The following is a 22,196-nucleotide window of genomic DNA, read 5'->3' on the forward strand; positions in this document are numbered from 1 at the left end:
AATAATTTTTTGAAGTTTTAAGTCCTCAGAGACAAAAACTCTTACCACAAATCACCAGTGGTCGTAGAATTCACATCTTACACAAATTTATTAATTATGAAACATTTTTTACAGGTTTTATCATCTTTTATAAAAACACATTTTCTTTCATTCATAGTTCTTAATTCATTTAATTTATTCATATTAGCCAGCTTTGATCAGAGAATCAGGGTCATCTTTGATTTGCATTTTCACAAATGTTCTTGAGAAGTACCAGAGTTAATGTTCCTTTGAAATAAATAGTTTTGCTGAAGCAGCTCTACTTATTCATTGCTATTGTATCAATGATGTCTTTGGCTTTCTGTCTCTTAAGAGCACAGCAGTTATTCTCTAAAGGATGCTCTTATCGCTTCTGCCCCAGTGTGCATCTCTTTCATTGGCTGCCTTTTTACTGTGGAGTTTCGACTGAGTGTGTAGAAATTCATTAATAAATGGAGTTACATTATTCTTTCTATTCTCAGGAGCTTTTTGTTGTTTATAATAGCTTCTTAGATATACACATCTTCAGGTTCTCTCATACTCATTCTTTCATATCCATTTATCAGTAATCCACTCTCTTTCCCAATTAACCCATATCTATAAAGTTTTTTGTTCAGCATTCTACCATGTCACTATTAAACAATTGTTATAGCTTACTATTAATAACCACTGGATATGGTTTTGCTTATAGTGGCTCATTCACAGATATAAGTAAAAATGTTAACAAAAATTGTAGCCCTTAAGAAAGTTCCTTAGGGCTTCCCTGGTGGTGCAGTGGTTAAGAATCCGCTTGCCAAAGCAGGGGACACAGGTTCGAGCCCTGGTCTGGGAAGATCCCACATGCCGCGGAGCACCTAAGCCCGTGCACCACAACCACTGAGCCTGCACTCTAGAGTCCGCAAGCCACAATTACTGTGCCCATGCACCTAGAGCCTGTGCTCTGCAACAAGAGAAGCCACCGCAATGAGAAGCCCATGCACCGCAACGAAGAGTAGCTCCTGCTCGCCGCAACTAGAGAAAGCCCGAGCGCAGCAACGAAGACCCAACACAGCCAAAAATAAATAAATAAAATAATTAAAAAAAAAAAAGAAAGTCCCTTAATATTGAATTTCACTTGTTCTTTCTCAAAAATATGTATGTAATTGGGATAAAGAGTAGAAGGGAATATGTACAAATAGAAATCATTGTATTAGAGTGATAAGATTATAGGTTTTTTTCTTTATATTTACTCAATTTCTATGATACCCTGATTATATTACAGTCTATATTGACTCAAAACCTTTTTTTTTTCAGGTGGTGACATGTCTAAGAATGTGAGCCAGTCACAGATGGCAAAATTGAATCAACAAATGGCCAAAATGATGGATCCTAGAGTTCTTCATCACATGGGTAAATACAAAGTTGTTGCCAGTTGCTAATACTTGGTTTAGTTTATAAGGGTTGAGTTTTAATAAGTCTTTTGTTGTGATATGAAAATCTGTTCAAACAATGTATGATGTAAGTAAAAGGACCATCTAACTTCTAAGTTGAATGGTTGTAACAGTGCTGTATAAGCTGAAGTTTTATTCACTCCTCTACTGCTGTTTGTGATTTTTGAGCAAGCTACTTAATCATCTTTTGTTAATGCTTGTTCTGGTGACCTTTTGCCTTAGTTTAGAATCTGGATAGTTTCATTGATGAGACTTTGGAACTATATAACGATTTTGAAAACCCAGTTCCACTTTTACCATGTAACCTATAAAAAGTTCCTTAAACTTTCTGAACCTCACTTTCCCCTTCTGTAAAATCACAGGCAATAGCTCGTCAGGAAATTATGATGATTAAATGAGCTAATAGATAGGAAAGCATTTAGTACAGTTCTGGGCATAGAGTAGATGTTCAATAATGGTGAATTGTTTTCTTACTTTAAGTCCTATGAAATAACTACCCCCGATCGCTGCCCCAAATTATTACTATTTACAAGACTCAGACTTCCCAGGAAAAAAATTTTTGTTTAGATTTACTGACTCCCTACTGTGTGACAGGTACTGTTCTAAGATCTCTTCATGTAGTATGTATTTCTCATAATGTGATGAGGTAAGTTATTCATTCTCTTTTATAGATGAGTATACTGGTTATAATACAAATTTGTATGTACTTTAAGGCTGATGCAGTCAGAACCCAGTATATTTTTTAGAAGTTCAGGTACTTATTAGGCAAAAGTAACAAATGTTTCAAGTTGTGTTTAATAATTATCTGATTTTATTCTACTCTCACTTTAGGTGGTATGGCAGGACTTCAGTCAATGATGAGGCAGTTTCAACAGGGTGCTGCTGGCAATATGAAAGGCATGATGGGATTCAATAACATGTAAAGAAGATGCCTTAATATAAACTGACTCAGTTGATTACATTGTTTGCTGAGACCTCAGAGTTTCCCTCCTTTTTGCAAATGGGAAAAAAAAGTATTTTTCTTGTCTGTCTTGTGCCTTTTCTTTCTCTTCTCATCTTTTTTCCCCCTCCTTTTCTTTTTCCTTCCTTCCTTTTTCCCTCCCTCCCTTTCATATAAGGGAGGAATATATGGTTTTTGTGGAAATCATTATATTTTTGCTTTAGAGTTTCTTCTGTTAGTTTTCAGCCATCATAACACTTCTTAAGTTAAGCAGATCATGATGTAACATTTTAGTATTGATACTTAAAAGTTTTTAATTGTCTCAAAGGCCAAGCATTGCATTTGTAAACAGTCCTGGTCAGTAGTTACATGATGTCTCAATAAAAGTGCTGTAAAATAAACTTCAAAGTCGTTATAAGTTAAGGGGTTGTTAACTTTCTTTATGGCTTAAAATTATCAGTGTATCATGTTAAAAGGCAGACAGAGGAGCTAATATGTAAAACTATTCTCATAAGTATAACTTTATTGGGACATATGATAGAGTAACCTAACCATTAGTATTAGGAATTTTTGTTTAACTTGGAATAATCAAGATAATTTTGCCGTAGAAAATCTTAGGTCTGCCATTTAAATTGAAATTGTGAATTTGGTTACAGTTCACAATTTAATGTTTTGTATATAACTTGCATTTTTTTTACCTCATATTTTTGAAGCCTTAATGGCAATATTTGATTTTCTTGAGAAGCCAATTTTGTTATGTTTCTTACATACCAAAAATCTGCTTGAAGAAATTGATATACTTTGATGATAATAGCTAATGTATAGACCTCCTAATGGGAATATAACTGCAAATATTAGGCTGTCACTATTATATATTAAAAATAATGAGACCATGACAAGATTGACTTGGTTGTTGGTTACTTTGGATTGCTGCACAGTTCAATTAGGACAATGGCTTTTCAGTAAGTTATGGAATTAATTTAAAATACTAGAATAATTATTGTACCTACTCATTATTGACATCATGAAGATAATAGATATGGTATAACAGTTTATTTTGAACTAGAGTGAACTGATTTTGAACTAGGATGAACTGATCTTCAGCAAAGAATTGATTTGTAGAAGTAGAAGAGAGTGAAAGAAATAGCTAGTTTTTATAGTATTAATTTTTTATAACTCAAGTGTTTTAAAAGGGTCTTAAAATCCAAAGTATCTTCAGAAAATAATTACATAGAGAATGCAACCGATTTTCTTGTTTATTTGGGCAAAGATTTTATATACCACCAAATCATTTTCACCAGCCAAAAACTTTAATATCCCTATAGAATATTGGTATACCCTGTAAAAATTACGTATCTTGCATTCTGCAGAAATGTCATCACAAGGTCCAGCTACAGAAATTTGACAATGGAGAAAATATTGTTCTCCAAATTAGTTTCTTATTAAACTGATGCATACCACCTTTTCTGGGCATGCATTTTTGTGATTTCTATCCTCAGGGTACCACTTTTTCATTTTGACCAAAAAAGGAAATGAGGCACTTGGCCAAACTTTATGGCTTTGGGCATTGTTGTTAGTATTTTTGGGTGTGATGCAAATTATATTTTTCAGAAGCAAAAATAACAGTGGCAAAGGACAACTAAAGGTCCAGAACATGTAGGTCAGCTTCTGTTTCTCTTGCCTCTTCTATAAAATGAGGAAATTGGGGATGTTCTCTGAAATTCTGATTCCATTAATTCCTCAACCTGGCATCTTTTCAGTTACAAAAGCTATCTTTCAGTTCTCACAGTTTTTATCAAAGTACTCATTTTTTGAAAGCCATAAGTACTATATACCAGAATTAAATTCTTTAATAATTTGAACAAATGTCTTTTTATTTTTCACTGTTGTTAAAATTGGTTCCTTAGCTTTTTGATATATGTTCTATTTCCAACTTAGACCACTAGCTAGATCTAATATCATACAACATTGGATTCTTCTTGGATTTTATTATAATGTTACTTAAATATGTACGAACATAAAATTAGGTATAATTTCTTGCATTTACAATGCTTATGTAATTTTAAAACAAAACCAAACAGAGCTTAATTATCAGAAAACTACAATACCTAGAAAAGGCAAATTAATAATTTAATCTGATGGATGTCAGTGTTCTGAAAGTATCATATTTGCTAGCATGTAAAATATAAGGTGTATACACAATGCATTGCAACTTTATGGAGGAATTTTTTGGAAAAAATTAATTAGTTTTCATCATGTAGTAAAAGCAATTTTAAAGTGTGTTACATAAATCATTATATTGTTCAAATAAATACAGTGTGTCATAATGTGAGAAGTCCTAAGTTCTGATATGCAGTAATATTGTACTAACCTTGAATAGACATATAACTAACGCACATAGCTAAAAAGAAATGTATTGTTATCAAAAATACTGATATAGAGAAGACAATAAGACCAGGAAATTACTAGAACTAAAGTTTCCTCATGCATATTAATGTTGGAAATATTACTATAATATTAATACCTTATGTCAGTGAATGTAGAGGTTCTGAAAATTAAACCATAATATAAAATAAAATTGAATGAATTTCTTTTACAGGTAGCTCTAGTACATATAAACAAAAATTTGAGTAAAAAATGGAACAAAGTGTTTAAAATAAATGTGAAGGAATTTCAGCTTGTTGATTGTGTATGCAGTAAAAGCAAGTATTTTACTATAATAAAAAGTAATAGCGGGCTTCCCTGGTGGTGCAGTGGTTGAGGATCTGCCTGCCGATGCAGGGGACACGGGTTCGGGCCCTGGTCTGGGAAGATCCCACATGCCGCGGAGCAACTGGGCCCGTGAGCCACAACTACTGAGCCTGCGCGTCTGGAGTCTGTGCTCCGCAACGGGAGAGGCCACGATGGTGAGAGGCCCACGCACTGCGATGAGGAGTGGCCCCCACTTGCTGCAACTAGAGAAAGCCCTCGCACAGAAACGAAGACCCAACACAGCCATAAATTAAAAAAATAAAATAAATAAATCCAAAGTTTAAAAAAAAAAAAAAGAAACTTTATATATTAAAAAAAAAAAAAAAAAAAATAGTAATAGCAACCACAGAATTTGAATGAGCCAGGGAGAACCATGGCTAAATAACAACTAAATGTAAATAAGTTTTGGTCTTCCTTAAAACCTGGCAATAATTATTAATAAAGCCAAGTAAGGTGCATATTCAAAACTAGAAAGCCATCATCACAGCCCAAATCTGTTTCTGTTCATTGCTGGCATTCTCTGGATTAGAAACGTAGTCATCTTTAAAATTCTGCTCTAAACTCCAGTTACCATGCTCTGAACATTAAGCTATTGCATTACAGTTAAACCTAATGCCTTTTTTGCTTCTGAGCCATGAGTTACAGGAATGATGAATTTATATCTCAAATTTTGAGGTATTAATTTAAATTTTACTTCTAGATCACCTGTATAGTCTATGGCTTGTTGTTGATGTGATGTGAAATTTTGCTATGAGTCTTTTCCCAACACTTTGCAATTAGGGGTAGATAACTATTTGTGCTCATTGTTGAGTAGTTGCTAACGCAAGCCTCTAGTCCATATCCTTCTCTACTGACCTCTTGTCTGTAATATGGGCATATTGAGTACAAGGTAATTTTTGGATGCTTTTAAAGGAAGCTGGTAAATTATGGCACATTTCCTTTGGTAGTATTAATGTGGTGCATAAAAGCTGTTGAGGTTGGCATGCCTATGCTACTGTTTGCAACTCTCATTACTTTTCTTTCTCTTCATCCAAAATGATTATTTGAAGTGCATTTAGATCTTTTAGCTTCATTTGGCTTAAAAGTTTCTCTCATTAGCCTAAAACAATGCATTTCTTGTACCAGTTGGATCATAAATGGAAAAACAATCAAGAAATTGCACAGCAGTACCTGTTTGTAGGAGGGATAATTTAGATGAGTCTGACACTAATAAAATCCCCTATGTGGGGCCTGAGACTCCTCTGACATAAAGACTTTCTTCTCATGGGAAGCAGAAGTGAGTAATATCCTGTGATCGTGGTCTATTTTTCTTAACACACGCAAAAGTTTTATGACCTTCCAGGGAAAAGTCCTGTGTAATGTCTGCATATCTGCATAATTTATGTATCTTGTTTGCTTTTTTTTATTTTAAAATAGAATGAGGGAAATTAAAGAGGTAACCCAAAAGAGGTAAGGGTTGTTACTGGATATATTCATGGACCAGAAATTCCCAAAGTTTCTGACTTTGGGAATCAATTAAGTGGTTCAGAATTTTATTTCTGGCAGAAGTAGTACAAGAAATACCCACCTGTTTCTTGACATTCCATTTGATAGGAAATATAGGGAGTGTGAAGCCCTTCTGTTGATGTGTGTCCTTTGATTTTTTACAGTTTCCTTCTTACAGGTTACCAAGAATTTGGATTGGAGGGTAAATTTGCTCTATATACACAATTAGGTTATCAAGCGCATCTCATCTGTTACTAGGGAAAGGTATGGTTTCCTTAGTACAGAAAAGGTACAGTTCTCAGGATTGTTTTTTCCTTTTGGCAACTCAGCCAATATCAACAATTTTATTTGAGAGAGTTCAGCGAAAGTTCAGCGTGGGCAGTGAACCTGGAGCTCTTCAGGGCACGTCTCAGTCATTTATGCCATTGTTCCTTTCACATTTCCCCCTTTTGCTCATAATTTTTCCTGGAGAAAATATCACCAGGGCAACTTTTAGTCCCACATAGCTGGAGTGGCTTGGTTGCCTGTTCTGGATTCATCATGTTCCTCAGAGTGGGGGTTGGGTGTAAGAGTCAATAAATGGATCAGGAAAATCATTGGCGGCATCATGATATTGTGCTGCCTCAAGCATAGTGGTCTGTGTGAGCCTTAACCAAGCAGAAGAATGGTTAAGTATAGAAGTAATCAATTTAAGCAAGGACTTTATCAACATAAAGAAGCTAACAGCTATTAAGAGCAATAACCCAGTTTGCAGAACAGTTCTGAACCAAGATCCAATGTTTGAGGGTAAACAGCTGAACAAACATTAGGGGAGTGTTAAGGGTATCAGAATGAAGCCAAGCGGGTTTCTTTTGTAGGATCTCAGTTTGAGTTTCTACTATACCAGAAGTATTTATCCAAGTACCGCAGGTGGCATTTAAGATGGCACAGATACCTCCATGTTCTGCCAGAAGGTAGTCTAAGACAAGTCAGTTATGTAACACAACATGAGTAAGTGAGTTTAGGGAGTTAACTTGGTCACTTAATGCTATGACTATGGCATTAGCTATGTCTGCTATGGTGGCAGATTTCGAACCAATTTGTCAAGGGTTCCAATCCTCCACTTGGGGAATATAATTCTTAGATATTTCTGAAATCCCTTAGAAGAGATTTCTCAGCAGAGGAAGGAAGTAGAGCATGTGTGCTATTTGGAAATTTCTGGAGAATTTAACACAGTCAAAGGGGCCATTAAAAATCCTAGGGGACATTGAGAACCTGGGGCTAGGGGGGGTTGAGGCAGGTCATCTTCCAACCACAAAGATATAGCAGATGGAGCACAAAGAAAGGAGTTGTCAAGGTGAAATTAAACCATGGGTCAGTTATATTTGAGCAGCCTAGAAGCCTTCCTTGTTGGAATATGTGGGGGGTCATCATGAGGACATATTCTGCTGCACAGCAAGGTAAAGATGAGAGCCAATGTTTCTGGGTAACCGCAGGGTACTGTTGGAACAAATTGTTCCTAAGAACTATTGGGGGTTTTGTCTGATTCTATTGACCAAACAGGAAAAAGGAGCTGTGAATTCAAGTAGGCAAACATGGTATGCTGGGAGAATAGATGAATTCTGAACAGGACATGGTGGAGGGATATTAGTAAGATTGGAGATAGCTAAGGCAAGGTGATCCCAGTGTTTGGTAAATGATTTGGGGTGCCAATGGCATAGCCAACAATCTTAGATTTCCTCCAGTGGCTAGACTTTGGGAAATGCAAACTAGGGCATTACTCTTCCAGGCATAAGGGTTCTGGATGGATTTTAAGCAAGAATAATAACAGAAGTCTAATGAAAGAACTATCCAAGTAAAATCAGCCATTTTAATATAAAGAGGAGAAAGGGTGGCTCATGGCCTTGGTTAAAGAAAGAATCCTAAGCTGAATAGATTAGTTGAATGGCCAAGAATTGGAGCCAGAGGCTTCTTCCCAGGAGAGTTCTGGCAAGATATATGGTTTTCATAGAATTACCGCCAAAGGAGGATGCCCACTGTATGTAGTAGGGCTAAGAACATTAATAAACCTGAAACCAAAAGGAGGAGTCTCAGAAGTTCAATTCTCCAGTCCTTCATAGTCAAACTTAAGGGACCAAAGGACCTGGGTCATTTCCTTTAAACTTTCATTCCAAGCACACACCCGTGCATGAAAATTTTCACTCCTTGAGAATGTGTCTATAAGGAGTATAAGAAGGAGAGTGGCAAGTTGATATATCATCAATTATTACATATCTAAGGAGACATAGCAACTCTGTGATAATGGCAATTAGAACAAAGGTAAGAAGAGAGATTTCATTAATGGTGATCATGGAGTCTTGGGAGAGTTGTCTATATCAGGTGTCATTTGCTTCACTTTTGGGTCAGTTTCAGCTTTAGGTCTCCCAACTGTTTCAGAGGCCCATTCAGGTGGGGAAGCCTTTTTTAAACGAGAAACGTGAATCTAAGAATCAATGCCTTTATTGGCACAGAGGTTGGTTAAGAGTACCTGATAGGGTCCCTTCCACCTGGGCTGCAAGGAATCCTTTAAAAGATGTCTTTTCCAATAAACATAGTCCCCTGGTTGTAAATTGTGATGTTCTAGGTCTTCATATCCCAGGAGCGCTTTACTGTGTAAAGGTTTTTCAACCAGGTGCTCATTTTTCTTTAGTCTTAATGAGACTTTGGCAATAATGTAAAAGATCTCCCTTGACTAGAAGGGGCTCGTATAGCCCTGAGTCAAGAATCCTAAGTGTTCCAGTAATTATTTCAAATGGTGACAACTTGTGTTTTCCAAAGGGTGTAGATCTTAAGTTTAATAAAACTGTGGGTAGTAATTTAGACCAAGGAAGACTGATAGCCTCAGAGAGTTCTGCCAGTTGTGTTTTGATTATCCTATTGGTTCTTTACACTAGACCAGAGGACTGAGGATCATGGGCGCAGTAGAAATGTTGTAGTATAGGCCAGATTTCACAAACAGCATTTAGAATTTGTCCAGTGAAATGGCTACTTTTATCACTATGTAATTCCAAGGGAATTCCCCAAGTAGGACTAATCCTTTCCAACAATATTTTGGCCACTGCAAGGGTGGTTGCTCGTCTGCAAGGAAAGGCTTCCACTCAATGGGAATACATACAAACCATCACAAGAACATATTTGTATCTCTGAGAGAGAGACAGCTAGATAAAATCCAGTTGCCAGATAGCAAAGGAACCAAGAGATAAAGGAAAGTGGCCTTGAGAATATGAATAGGTTTTCCTGGGTCATATTTCGGATGATCTGATACCTTTGACATATTTCAGTCGCTACTATGGGAGGTTTCCAAAAGTATTTTTTTCCCCAGGCTATCGTTTTATCAGTTCTTTAATCAGTCATTTCATGTATTAATTTTAAGATGGTTTGTTGAGTGACACCAGAAAGAGCAGGGTAACTATTTGGCCCATACCAAAGCCCAGGATGCTGGTCAAATATGCATCCTTCAGAAACCCACCTCTGCTGTTCCTTAGCTGTAGCATTCACTTGCCCATCTCTGATAATATCTTTTTTTTTTTTTAATTTGAGTATAGTTGCCTTACAATGTTGTGTTTCTGCTGTACAACGAAGTGACTCAGCTATATGTATACATATATCCCCTCCCTTGTAGACCTCCCTCCCACTCCACCCCATCCCACCAATCTAGGTCATCACAGAGCACCAAGCTGAGCTCCCTGTGCTGTACAGCATGTTCCCACTAGCTAATGATTTTACACATGGTAATGTGTATATGTCAATCCTAATCTCCCAGTTCGTCCCACCCCCCTTACACCCACCCCAGGCCCACACATTCGTTTTCTGTGTCTGCATCTCTATTCCTGCCCTCCAAATAGGTTCATCTGTACCATTTTTCTAGATTGCACATATATGTGTTAATGCACAATATTTGTTTTTTTCTTTCTGACTTATTTCACTCTGTATGACAGACTCTAGGTCCATCCACATCTCTATAAATGACCCAATTTCGTTCCTTTTCATGGCTAAGTAATATTCCATTGTATATGTGTACCATATCTTCTTTATCCATTCTTCTGTTGATGGACATTTAGATTGCTTCCATGTCCTGGCTGTTGTAAATAGTGCTGCAATGAACATTGGGATACATGTGTCTTTTTTAATTATGGTTTTCTCAGGGTATACACCCAGTAGTGAGATTGCTGGGTCATACGGTAGTTCTATTTTTAGTTTTTTAAGGACTCTCCATACTGTTCCCCATAGTGGCTATATCAGTTTACATTCCCACCAACAGTGCAAGAGGGTTCCCTTTTCTCCACACCCTCTCTGGCATTTATTGTTTGTAGATTTTTTAATGATGACCATTCTGACAGGTGTGAGATGATAACTCATTGTAGTTTTGATTTGCATTTCTCTACTAGTTAATGATGTAGAGCATCTTTTCATGTGCCTCTTGGCCATCTGTATGTCTATTTAGGTCTTCAGCCCATTTTTGGAGAAATGTCTATTTAGGTCTTCTGCCCATTTTTTGATTGGGTTGTTTGTTTTTTTAATTTTGAGCTGAATGAGCTGTTTGTATATTTTGGAGATTAATCCTTTGTCAGTTGCTTTGTTTGCAAATATTTTCTCCCATTCTGAGGGTTGTCTTTTCATCTTGTTTATGGTTTCCTTTGCTGTGCAAAAGTTTTTAAGTTTAATTAGGTCCCATTTGTTTATCTTTGTTTTTATTTTCATTACTCTAAGGAGTGGGTCAAAAAAGATCTTGCTGTGATTTATGTCAAAGAGTGTTTTTCCTTCTTTTTCCTCTAAGAGTTTTATAGTGTCTGGTCTTACATTTAGGCCTTTAATCCATTTTGAGTTGATAATATCTTTTAAATGTTGGGTGTCCTTCCAAGAAGTATATAGTTAACTTGGTGTGAACAGAGTGACCAATGGGAGGAGGTTTCTTTATGAAGCCTGAATCTGGTAATGCTGCAGTCTTAGCAACTCTGTCGGCCAGTCAGTTTCCCTTTCCTTCCTCAGTGTTGTCTTTGGAATGCCCTGCAACTTATTGCCAATTGTTGTGCAGCAAGATTGCATCCAGCAAAGCCTTAACAAAGGGGTCGTTTTCAATTTCATTTCCCCCTGAGCTCAAGAAACCTCTCTGTTTCCAAAGCATTCCAAAATCCGGAGCTACTCCAAAGACATACCTGCTATTAGTGTAAATGTTAGCACATTTGCCAGAGGGCAAAGTGCAGGTGCAAATAGTGTGTATGGTTCAGCTTGTTGGGTTGAAGAAACTGAGGGGCAGAGCACTGGATTCTATTATAGTGAAGGGAGTAGTGATAGCATATCCAGATTTCAGTTGTCCAGCAGTATTTCATAGATAAACCAAGAAATGTCAAAGTTGTCTAAAGGTGTTTCTTGCAATCTGGATGCGGACTAGTCAAAAGATCAGTTGTGGTTATGTAATCATGTGAGATTTTATCTGTTGCTGATGGTAAGAGGGTAGCAGGATTTAGGGAGTTACAATGTGACAAAGTGACATTTGGAGAGGAAAGCAAGATTTCATAGGACGTCAGTCAGCTAGCAGATAAGTGTGTGTGATGTGACTTCAGGAGTGCCTCAGTAGAGTGAGGGACAAACACCTGTAAGGGAGACCCCATAACTGTCTCTTCTGTAGCCTGCAGAAGGGCAGCAGTGGCTGCTATTGCTTGGAGGCAAGGTGGAAGATCTCGATCTATAGGGTCCAACTGGCTCTAAAACCCAGTAGGTCTCTGTTTGCCCTCATGGGCTGAATGAGCACTCCAAGGGTGTTTCCTGCTAACTTCATGAATGAATAGAAAGTGAAGAGAATAATTAGGGTGTCCTAAAGCAGGGGCTGTGGCCAACCGAGTGTCTAAAGTTTGAAAAGCTGATTCAGCCTCATTATTCCAAACAAGAGGATCAGGCCTCTGTCATTTAGAAGGGAAAAAGGAGTTGTGCATACAGGAAGAAATTAGGAACCCAACTCTGCAATACCCTGTTAGCCCAAAAAAAAGCATCTCACTGGCACTTGGTGGCATGAAGCGGGAAACTGAGATATGCTCTGGACACATGTAGGATCCAGTGTTAGCCCTTGAGGGGTTAGCAAATGACCCAAGTATCTTACCTGGGTTTGAACAGATTGGAGCTTTTTCCTTGAGACCTTATGCCTTTGTGTGCTGGCTGAGTGAGGAGGTATAGGCTGTCCTTGAGGCTTGCTTCCTCAGTAGGGGAACATAACAAAAGGTTATCAACATATTGAAGTAAAGTAGAGCCCTGGGCAAAATTCACATTGGCCAAGTCTTGTCTCAATATCTGTGAAGAGTAAGTAGGGTTTTCTGTGTAGCCCTGAGGCATAGTGGTCCAAGTATACTGATGTCCTTCCCAAGTAAAGACAAACAGGTATTGGCTATCGGGATGGACAGGAATGTTGAAGAAAGCACTACGTAAATCTATGACTGTAAAGAACTGTGTGCTCAGAGGGATTAAATTGAGGGTGGTGTGAGGGTTGGGGACTATGGGGTAATGTGATATGACTCTACTGTTTACAGATTAGAGATTTTGAACAAAATACCAACCTTGGCCATGAGATTTGCCCATGGGAAGGATTGGTGCGCTACAGGGACTGGTGCATGGGATTACGGGGCCCTTCTGGAAGTGTGCCTTGACAGTGGGACGAATTCATTCTAGGGCCTCAGGCCTGAGACCTGTTGAGGTGAGGCAAAGGTTTATTAGGATCTACCTGGATCCTAATTGATAGCACCTAATGAATGTGTTCTATGTCATTTGAAGAGGTAGACCATAAGGTAGAAGGAACAGAATCTAACAAATCCTTGTGATTGGGAATTGACAAGACAGAAGCAAGGAGGGGAATCTCAATATCAGGACTAGAGCTGGAAGTAGACCTTGAGGAGTCAATTGCAAGTGTATTTCTCCTTTTTGGGAAAAGGAAATATTAGCTTGTAATTTTTCCAGGAGATCTTGGCCCAAAATGTGTACTGGGACCTAGAAGGAACAAGAAGGAACTGATGAGTTCCCTGCAAAGAACCTATCTCAAAAGGCAAGGCGGGGGGACTTCCCTGGTGGCACAGTGGTTAAGAATCCATCTGCCAATGCAGAGGACACGGGTTCGAGCCCTGGTCCAGGAAGATCCCACATGCTGCAGAGCAGCTAAGCCTGTGCACCACAACTACTGAACCTGCGCTCTAGAGCCCACGAGCCACAGCTACTGAAGCCCGTGCTCCGCAACAAGAGGAGCCACCGCAATGTAGCCCCCATGTGCCACAACTAGAGAAAAACTGCACAGACCCAAGGCAGCCAAAAAAAAAAAAAAAACAAAAAGGCAAGGGGGCCAACTTGCTTACCTTCATAACCGTGTTGGGAACTCACACCATTTGGACCATTTCAGTATTCTGAGGAAGAGCGCCTTGAGGCTGGTGGGGTTCAAGACAGACAAAGTTGTTCCTGTGTCCACAAGAGTGGTAATAGCCTCAGATCCTATTAAAAAAAAAAAAGGTCCAATTCTCCCAACGGTGTTAGTGGAAGTACCGGGAAGATCCCAACACTTTCCTCGGAGCACCATGTGTCTACAAAAGGGAGGTGCTTCTCAAATTTCTCAGAAAGTTCATGAAAAGGGTCAGAGTGAGTGGCTTTGGGCTGCGAATAGGGCCTTCTTTTCAACTTTGGGCAATTCTTCCAGTGGCCAGGCCACTTATGATAGTGGCAGGGACCTGGGCTTAGAAGGAACTCTGAAGAGAATTTTGGTCTTTCCGTTGAGGTAGCTGCTGAGTGGCAGTGGTCGGATGCTGCAGCTGCAAATTCACGATTTTAGTGGTCTTGCATTTCTCTGTGTGTTTGTTTTAGACAGCTTATTAGCCAAATTGACCAAATCAGGAGTGGCCATTGCTTTAAATCAACCTAAAGTGCATTTTTATTTTTAACACCTTTTTTTTTAATCTTTTTCCTTATGCATGATTGATTATGAAACTATATCCCCCTATTTGAGGAGTGGGTTAACCTTAAAAATATTCTTTACTAAAATATATATGTAGCTATGTTAAAACCACATGGAAGTCTTGTTTTTTATTTGATGGACTCTCCTCGTTATTGAATTTTATTCAGCTTTGTTGTCCCAGCCATTCACGGAAATAGGTAGATCTAAATTTACCTTTTTAGCTATATATGCATCATTAGATAACTAAATTTAGGTAACAGTTATGTTTTCAAGTAAATTATAGTAATACCTGAATTTATTTTTTGTCATAGTAATACAGTACAACTTATACTACAAAGTGAAAGAGAGAAAGATTTGGCATGTTGCTTTGTTGTCCATTTTAGTTGATCTATGACAGTCTGGAAATAATGACAAAAATGTCAATGTCCAAAATAAAACCATTAGAATTTCTATGCTTTTCTGTTGCTATGAGTTGTTTGTTTGCAAAAGACTGCTCTTCAATTGCATATTTGTGTTAAAAAATAACTCTTCTTAGGAAATACTTCTGGTTCATGCTGGAATGTGACTTGCATTTTGAATTTTCAGTAAACTAAGAAATGTATTTGTAAACCATGAAAATAAGTTCTGCCTCCGCAGTGAAAATTGTAATTTGATATATAATTGCCATTTTGCAAAATAAAATCATGCATTTATAAACATTCCACTAATTTTTAACGATAAAAGCTGTTGACTACCCTTCTTGCCAGTAAAAGGAAAGGGATTTTTGAATACATGTAATGTAGAACTGTCTTGTTTATGAAAGCCAATTCATGAAGGCTTTAACAATTGGTTCTTTATTTCTCTTTTCAACTTATGCAGTTTTTGCTGCTTTGGATTGTCTCAACCCCATGCTAATGTCACTAGACAGCACTTGTGAACCTTGGCAACAAGCTAGTTTGATTTTATTACCAGAATATACATTATGAATTTCCATCCAATTAAAAAAAAATATAGATGACTTTCAAATAATCAACTTTTGTTTTTAAGGTTTTCAGTTTGGTTTTTAGGTTATCACAGTCATACGCAGGATAGAAAGTGTACAAAAATACTAAGCAGAGAGTAAGGAAAAAGAACTTTTGCACAGGAGAGAAAGGAAGAATTAAGGTTGTATGGGTGTTGGGCTTGCTGTTGCCACGCTGAATAGAAGATATGCCGGGCCATAACTCTGGGGAGCATTTATGAATTTGCCTGGCATGAAAATGGAATCTAGGGTATCGAATGAAGCCCCTCCTCCACGGCCAAAAGAATGTATTTTATTTTTGACCTCTACAACTAGTGAAAATTGCCTGAAAACGCTCATACTAAAACTACAATTAAAGACCATTTACATGGAAATGTTCCAACTAGAGTAATGCAATAATCATTGTAATCATGACTTTTTAATTTGGTTGAACACTGGGAAAAATCTGAAAAGTCTGAAATGTTCCCTCTTACACACACACACACACACACACCCCCTAAACAGATAATAAATTATTCCTCACATTTGTTAAAAATGGAAGCTTGCTAGCCCTCTGCTCTCCTTCAGGTCTCACTTAACTTTTTCTACAGTTACATATACTTAAGTACTTCAGACAGGTGTAAAAGCAAAATTCGCCTTTGAGGTCTTATTTCAAGGGTATTTTGACTAGACTGTCATCCACATGAGAAATGGAATAAGTAGCATGAGCCGTTCATTAAAAAATATATTTTCAGCAACCACATCTCGTCACAAGCCTTTGAAGCACACTACGCAGCCGTTCTCATTTCACGGTGCAGAAACCAAAGTCTGGGAGGTGACTGCCCAGGATGCAGCTGGTGAGCGGCTGAGCCAAGATCCAGAAGCCAGGTTCCCGGTACAGGTACGAGGCATGACGTCACTGGTGGTGCCAGTCTGCGAGCTCGGGACGCGGGCCGGGCCGTAAACTGTACTGCAGAAAGCCCCACCCCGTCCCGTCCCGTCCCGTCCCGCCCCGCAGGAGCCGGGAGTTGCGCAGTCCAGGCGGTGCTCAGCCGAGCCCCGGGAGCTGAGCCGGGTGGGCGGGGGCGCCGAGGCCCCGCCCCTCAGGCCTGCCCCACCCCCAGGTCCGCCCCGCCCCGCCTCGCCCCGCCTCGCCTCGCCTCGCCTCGCCCCGTCCCGTCCCTCCAGCCGTGGCTTGGCGGGGCTCGGCGCTAGGTGGGCGCTGCCGGTGAGTCCCACTTCCTGACAGCGGGTTCGGTCCGCGCCTGGGCGGGGACGCGGAGAATGGAAGCGGGCTTATCGGCCATTACTTTGTATCTCGCCAGCGCCAGCAGTCCTGTGGTGGCGACAACGATGGACCGGAAGCCAGTGAGCCTTGCGGAGGGAGGAGAAGCAGGGGCTGCCTCGGGAGCTGCGGCCGCCGCTCCGTTCAGGGAATCGGCACAGCAGGTAGGTGCGGCCGCCGAGGCTGAGGCCGGGAGAGCCCAGCTTCCTGTCTGCCTTGCCTGCCGCCTGCTCTTTTGGCCTGCCCGGCCTTCCTTCGAGCAGGCCGCCCGCCGGAGGTGCGTCCCGGGGTTCCTCTTCGCGGTGTCCCCGGCTCCGAGCGTCGGCTTGAGGGAAGGGGCGGACGAACCGCAGTCGGAGCGCCGCTGGGCATCGCCTCCTCTGACAGCGCCGCAGACTCCGGGGCGGCCTAGGATTTCGAGGGGTGAGGTTGCAGCTTCGGGTCTGCGAGCGCGAGAAGGAAGGCGTGTCCCCGAAAGGCTGTTCTTGGAGTAGCTGGAAGCCAGGTGACGCCGGCTGCGATCACTTCTCAGTCTCTCCTTGTGGGAGTGCCTGACTTGGCATCTGCCCTTTGGTTAGCAAATAGCAACTGGGCGCTATGCGTTTACAGGCTTTTTACCACCACTTAATCCTTATAACTTCTGCATGAGGTGTGAGTTATCCCCATTTCACCAGGGAGGTAACTAAGGCTCAGAGCTGCGCTGTCCAATAGACATATAATGCCAGGCGCATTTTAAATTGTACATTTTCTCGTAGCCACATTAAAAAACTAAAAAGAAACTGGTGAAATTAATTTTAATATTCTATTTTATTTAACTCAATTTATCAAAACATTTCAACATGTAGTTAATATGAATTGAAATTAATTATAATATTCTATTTTATTTAACCCAATTTTGTCAAAAACCATTTTAACATGCAATTAATATGAAAGTTATCACTGAGATATTTCACAGTCTTTCTGTGGTACTAGTCTTTGAAATCCTTTGTGTATTTCAGCACATCTCAGCTTGAACTGGCCACATTTCAAGTGAGCATTAGCCACATGTGGTTACTCTATTGGACAGCGTAAGTTTAGAGCATTAGGTAAGGTTTGGAGGTTTGTTTTGTTTGGGATTTGGTAGTCTGAAGTAGTAGTGTAGGATCTTTGGCCAAGTAAAACTAATGAAGAAATGGCTTTACCTGAAACCGGCTCAGGAGTATACAGTTTTGATGTTAAAAACCTGAGTTGCTTCTGTGTAGAAATCTTCCCACCCTCAGTGAGAACAAAGCTTTTCAGTGGCCTCATTTTTGAGACTAACTACCTGAATGTTAGTAAGACATTTCCCCCAAACTACAGATTCCTAGAGAATGGTGCCCGAATGTGAGTATAGTTCTAATATTATAAGAGGTAGTTTGCATTAACAAAAGCTTTTTCTCAGGCTAGTCTTTATATGGAATTGTTTTTTCTCCTACTTAAGAAGGGGGAAGGTAACCTGCAAAAAGGAATTCAGGGAAAACACTAATTGATTAGGAAGCCCACTTATTATGTTCAGTTGAGTCGAGACCTGTTGTTGACAGGTGTACTTGAACTGAACCTTTTTAGTCCACAGTGTTTGATGTATTTTCCATTTGATTTTTCCTTCTGTTACTATAATTGTTTTCATCACTACTTCAGCTTTCAATCTTTCTAATAGCAAAGTAAACCTGTACTGATATACCAGATAAATGTTGTTTGAAGAGAGGCTCTTTATTGTGGCTTAGTGCTAATGTTATTTTCACACTCTTGGTTAAAAAATAATAAAATAAATAAAACGTAAAGAAGGCCATAGAGCAAAAAGTAAAAAGTCATAGGAATACTCCCATCACCCGTTTCTCACATTCACATTCCCCAAAAGTAACTGTTAAGTTTCTGGTGTATTCTTTCTGGGATTGCCTATGCATATATAATCTTTCCTGTTAAACACAACTGGGTTCATACTATACAAACAGTTTTCTAACTTTCCCTTTGTGCTCTCTTATTCACATTCCTGAAGCAGAGACATTTCCGGGAACCCCAAATCTATGCCTACTTGACCACAGTAAGAGGGGAGAGGCCAGTGAGGTGGAGACTTGGGTGGCAGGAGAGGCTGCCATCCTGTACTCCTTCATCGGTTTGTCCGAACTGAGAAATCCCAAGTGTCATGTAGGGAAGGGAGTAAGAGTTAGGAGCTTGGGTCTGTGTTCAGAATTAGGCCTCAAACCAGGACATTCAGCAGCTTATCTGACTAGACTTTTGACCAGAATCTCAGCTTCAATATTATTAAAGGAGTTAAAATTTCAGTACTACTTGTTCATTTATTTATTTAGCACCCCTGCTACCAAGCACTTACGATGTGCCAGGAGCTGTAAGCTAAAGGATATAGCAGTGAAAGATACACACTGTGCCTACTCCCATTTTGCCGATCACCTATTTAGGGAAGGTGACGCAGAATAAATTCCAAGTGTAATACATGTTTTTATGAAGTTCTGTGTGCTATGGGAGTATGTGAAAAGAAAATTGCCACTATAAACAGGCCCCAAGGAACAAGATAAGCAGATTTACAATACTGTTAGCCATAAAATGTAATAAAATGTTAATTGACATTGCATCTCATAATTTCCTGGTGTTAGGAAATTGTCTTTTCAGATCTTTGGAGTTTGTTGGAGTTTGTATAATTGACAGTGAAAATTTTCTGACCTGCAGGTTGACTATTTATCTGTAAAAATGAAATGTTTGCAAATTCAGAGAATAACTTTCATTTATAATTGTTGGAAATTTTGAATCAAATTATTTTCTGGTTGGTTTTACCCATCAATACCTCCCTTAACTAACCCCACACTCACCTCTTTGCCAAGTAGAGGTTGGGATCATATGGCATAGATTCTTTCACAGATTTTTTTACTTGACAATCTGGTTCTTTAAGATGAGGGGTTGACAAACTAGAGCCTATGGGCCAGATCCCACCCGCCACTGATTTGTATAAAATTTTATTGGAATATAGCCCATTCATTATGTATTGTCCATGGCTGCTTTTGCAGAGTTCAGTAGTTGTGACAGAGATTACATGGCCCTCAAAGCCTAAAATATTTACTATCTGTCCTTTATGGGAAAAGTTACTCACTCCTGCTTAAGATGATAAACCTAAAACTTGGGTTTTACTGTATCAAAAATTAATATTAAAATTTTAAAAGAGAGCTTTTAAATGTCTCTTTAATAAAAATCTTTATATGAAATGTGATGATTAGAACAAATAAAATACCATTTACGTATTATGTATAGAGAATATTACTCAAAGGTCTGTTTATAATTGACTGACTTTGGTATTAGAATGAAAAATATGAATCACCTTTGAGCCTTCACCTTTGTAGATTTTTTTTTTTACCTTTTGGAAAAACTATAGCCAAGAGTCAGTTAATGAAGTTAGTAGATAAGTTTAGTCCTGTTATTATAATCCAGCCAGAATGTTTTTATTTATTAAAGTTGTCTAAGGAAGACAAAGTAGTGAAGCCAATGAGAGACACCCCTTCTCCTTTGCCTGTGTCTTAGAAAAGACAAATTAAGCCAGTGAGAGATTGGTAGAGGGAGAATGAGAAGCTGCTTGCTCTGATGGGGGTGGGGTGGGGGTGGAATAAGGCAGGGTGATGTACTGTGAAAGGGCTCAACTCTGTCCATTGACTGGGACTGTTGCTTTCACATCAGATCCATCCAGTTAGTATGATAACTGGAGATCCAACCCAGCTCCTCTGACTTTTCCTTGCCTATAAAGTCATGGTCCAAAAGGAGACATTGGTGTCAGGACAACCATAAACCAAATCTCATATGAGGGAAAATGAGATTGGGTAGGAACGGCTCACTATGCTTAGGGACTGGTGATAGAAGAAAGATGGCCTGGGTGGACCATTTGTTGTTCATCTTATTTATGGACACAATGAATGGGCTGATGTTCCTTTATTAAGGGCTGGGATATGTTTGAAACCTCAGGACAGGCTAGGGAGAATTGTGGTTTTTGTTTTTTCTGGTTAATACATAGGTAGCCCATGCTGTCAAGGTTTTCATGGTCTCAGTTTGCTCTACAGCAATTATAGTTGCTGTCAGTGATGTTCATGTGTATCATGGAACAATGCGTGTGTTCTTTGGGTTGGGTATACTTGGATTCAAATCCTGGCTAATGACTAAACTTACCTTTGGGAAGTGAAGGACAGAGAACAGCCATATCAGTTTTCTAAGAAGAACCTTAGAGGATTAAGAGGAAACAATGCATAAAAATAAAGTTACATATACTTGCATAACTGGGCAATTCTAGTCCACTATTTTTATCAGTACAATTCCATCTCTGCAAAAGCAGTTCAAAGAACTTTTCTAGGGTTGAACAACAATCATGGGTTTAAATTATGTGTGGTCATATCTACAAGTGTAAGAATCCTTATAGAGGATGAAATTTTTGAACTCTGGACTGTCTTGGACAATCCCACTGATATGGACTCTAATCATGGCAGTCCTGTAGTCCTGTATCATTTTGCTTTGGTTTAGTTTTAAAATTGTACCAGAGCATATTCTCATCATGGAAGTAAAACAACAACAAAATACAAAAAGAATAAAAAGCCCCCTTGACCACTCCTTTACCTGTACCTCCTCCCCCATCTTTGTACCTAACCCCAAGGGTAACCACTGTTGCCAGATTTTTCTTTACAATTACTTGCACTGTGCTTTTTGAAATCTTCTAGTAAGAAGATACAACAAAGACTTTCTTAGGAATTTAAACTTGAGGCAAAAAGACAAGGAAAAGCTCTTCATCCTCTCCCTCAAAATGCATTTACAGTGAGTTTGGAACATTGGCTATATGTGTGAGGTAAAATTAGTATTTCCCTTGGAATGAAATTTAGATGTAATTGGAATTCTATAGACTATTATAGTTTTAAAATTTGTGAAATCTTTTTACTAGCAGGAAAACTGTGTTGTCATCTATATATTAGTGACTGAGAAATGTAGAAGTTCAGATATAGAATACTGATGCCCTGCTTTCCAGATCTGGTTTACAAATGAGTTTTATTTGGTCTGCACAGTGCTTTAAATTTTTTTGAATTTTAATGTCTTTGGTTGCAGCATGCTTTTCTTCAAAGGTCTACTTTTAATCTATAGCAGTATTTACTCATTTTTGGTACCTGCTTGGACCTAAAAGGCATCTTACTTCGGGACTCCCATTTTGGAAAAGGAGAGGTTCAGAATTAAGCTGAACTGGTTTTGGTTTGCCCACATGTAACTAAGCTCAAATTCAAAGACTTAGCAGGGTTACCTTATACAAACATTTTATGTTACGCATCTAACATATGTACATGCATCTATATGATTCTCCTTTGATATATCAA

At 39.0% G+C, this 22,196-nt stretch overlaps 1 protein-coding gene across 5 annotated transcripts in view; it reads left to right on the forward strand.

Annotated features, from left to right (window-relative positions):
* LOC132359669 (signal recognition particle subunit SRP54) overlaps nucleotides 1-22,196 on the forward strand; it is a 77,972-nt gene that overhangs the window by 40,617 nt on the left and 15,159 nt on the right. For 2 of the 5 annotated variants that reach the window (XM_059914090.1, XM_059914091.1), the window contains 2 exons: nucleotides 1,312-1,407; nucleotides 2,280-2,811. In XM_059914090.1, the coding sequence (XP_059770073.1) occupies nucleotides 1,312-1,407; nucleotides 2,280-2,371 (188 nt within the window). In that variant the 3' untranslated portion in view covers nucleotides 2,372-2,811. Of the gene's footprint in view, nucleotides 1-1,311; nucleotides 1,408-2,279; nucleotides 2,812-16,691; nucleotides 16,774-16,829; nucleotides 16,995-22,196 lie in introns of those variants that run through there. The other 3 variants (XM_059914093.1, XM_059914094.1, XM_059914092.1) reach the window with 3 other exon arrangements.

This window comes from Balaenoptera ricei, chromosome 2, assembly GCF_028023285.1.
Source record: "Balaenoptera ricei isolate mBalRic1 chromosome 2, mBalRic1.hap2, whole genome shotgun sequence".
Taxonomy (NCBI): Eukaryota; Metazoa; Chordata; class Mammalia; order Artiodactyla; family Balaenopteridae; genus Balaenoptera; species Balaenoptera ricei.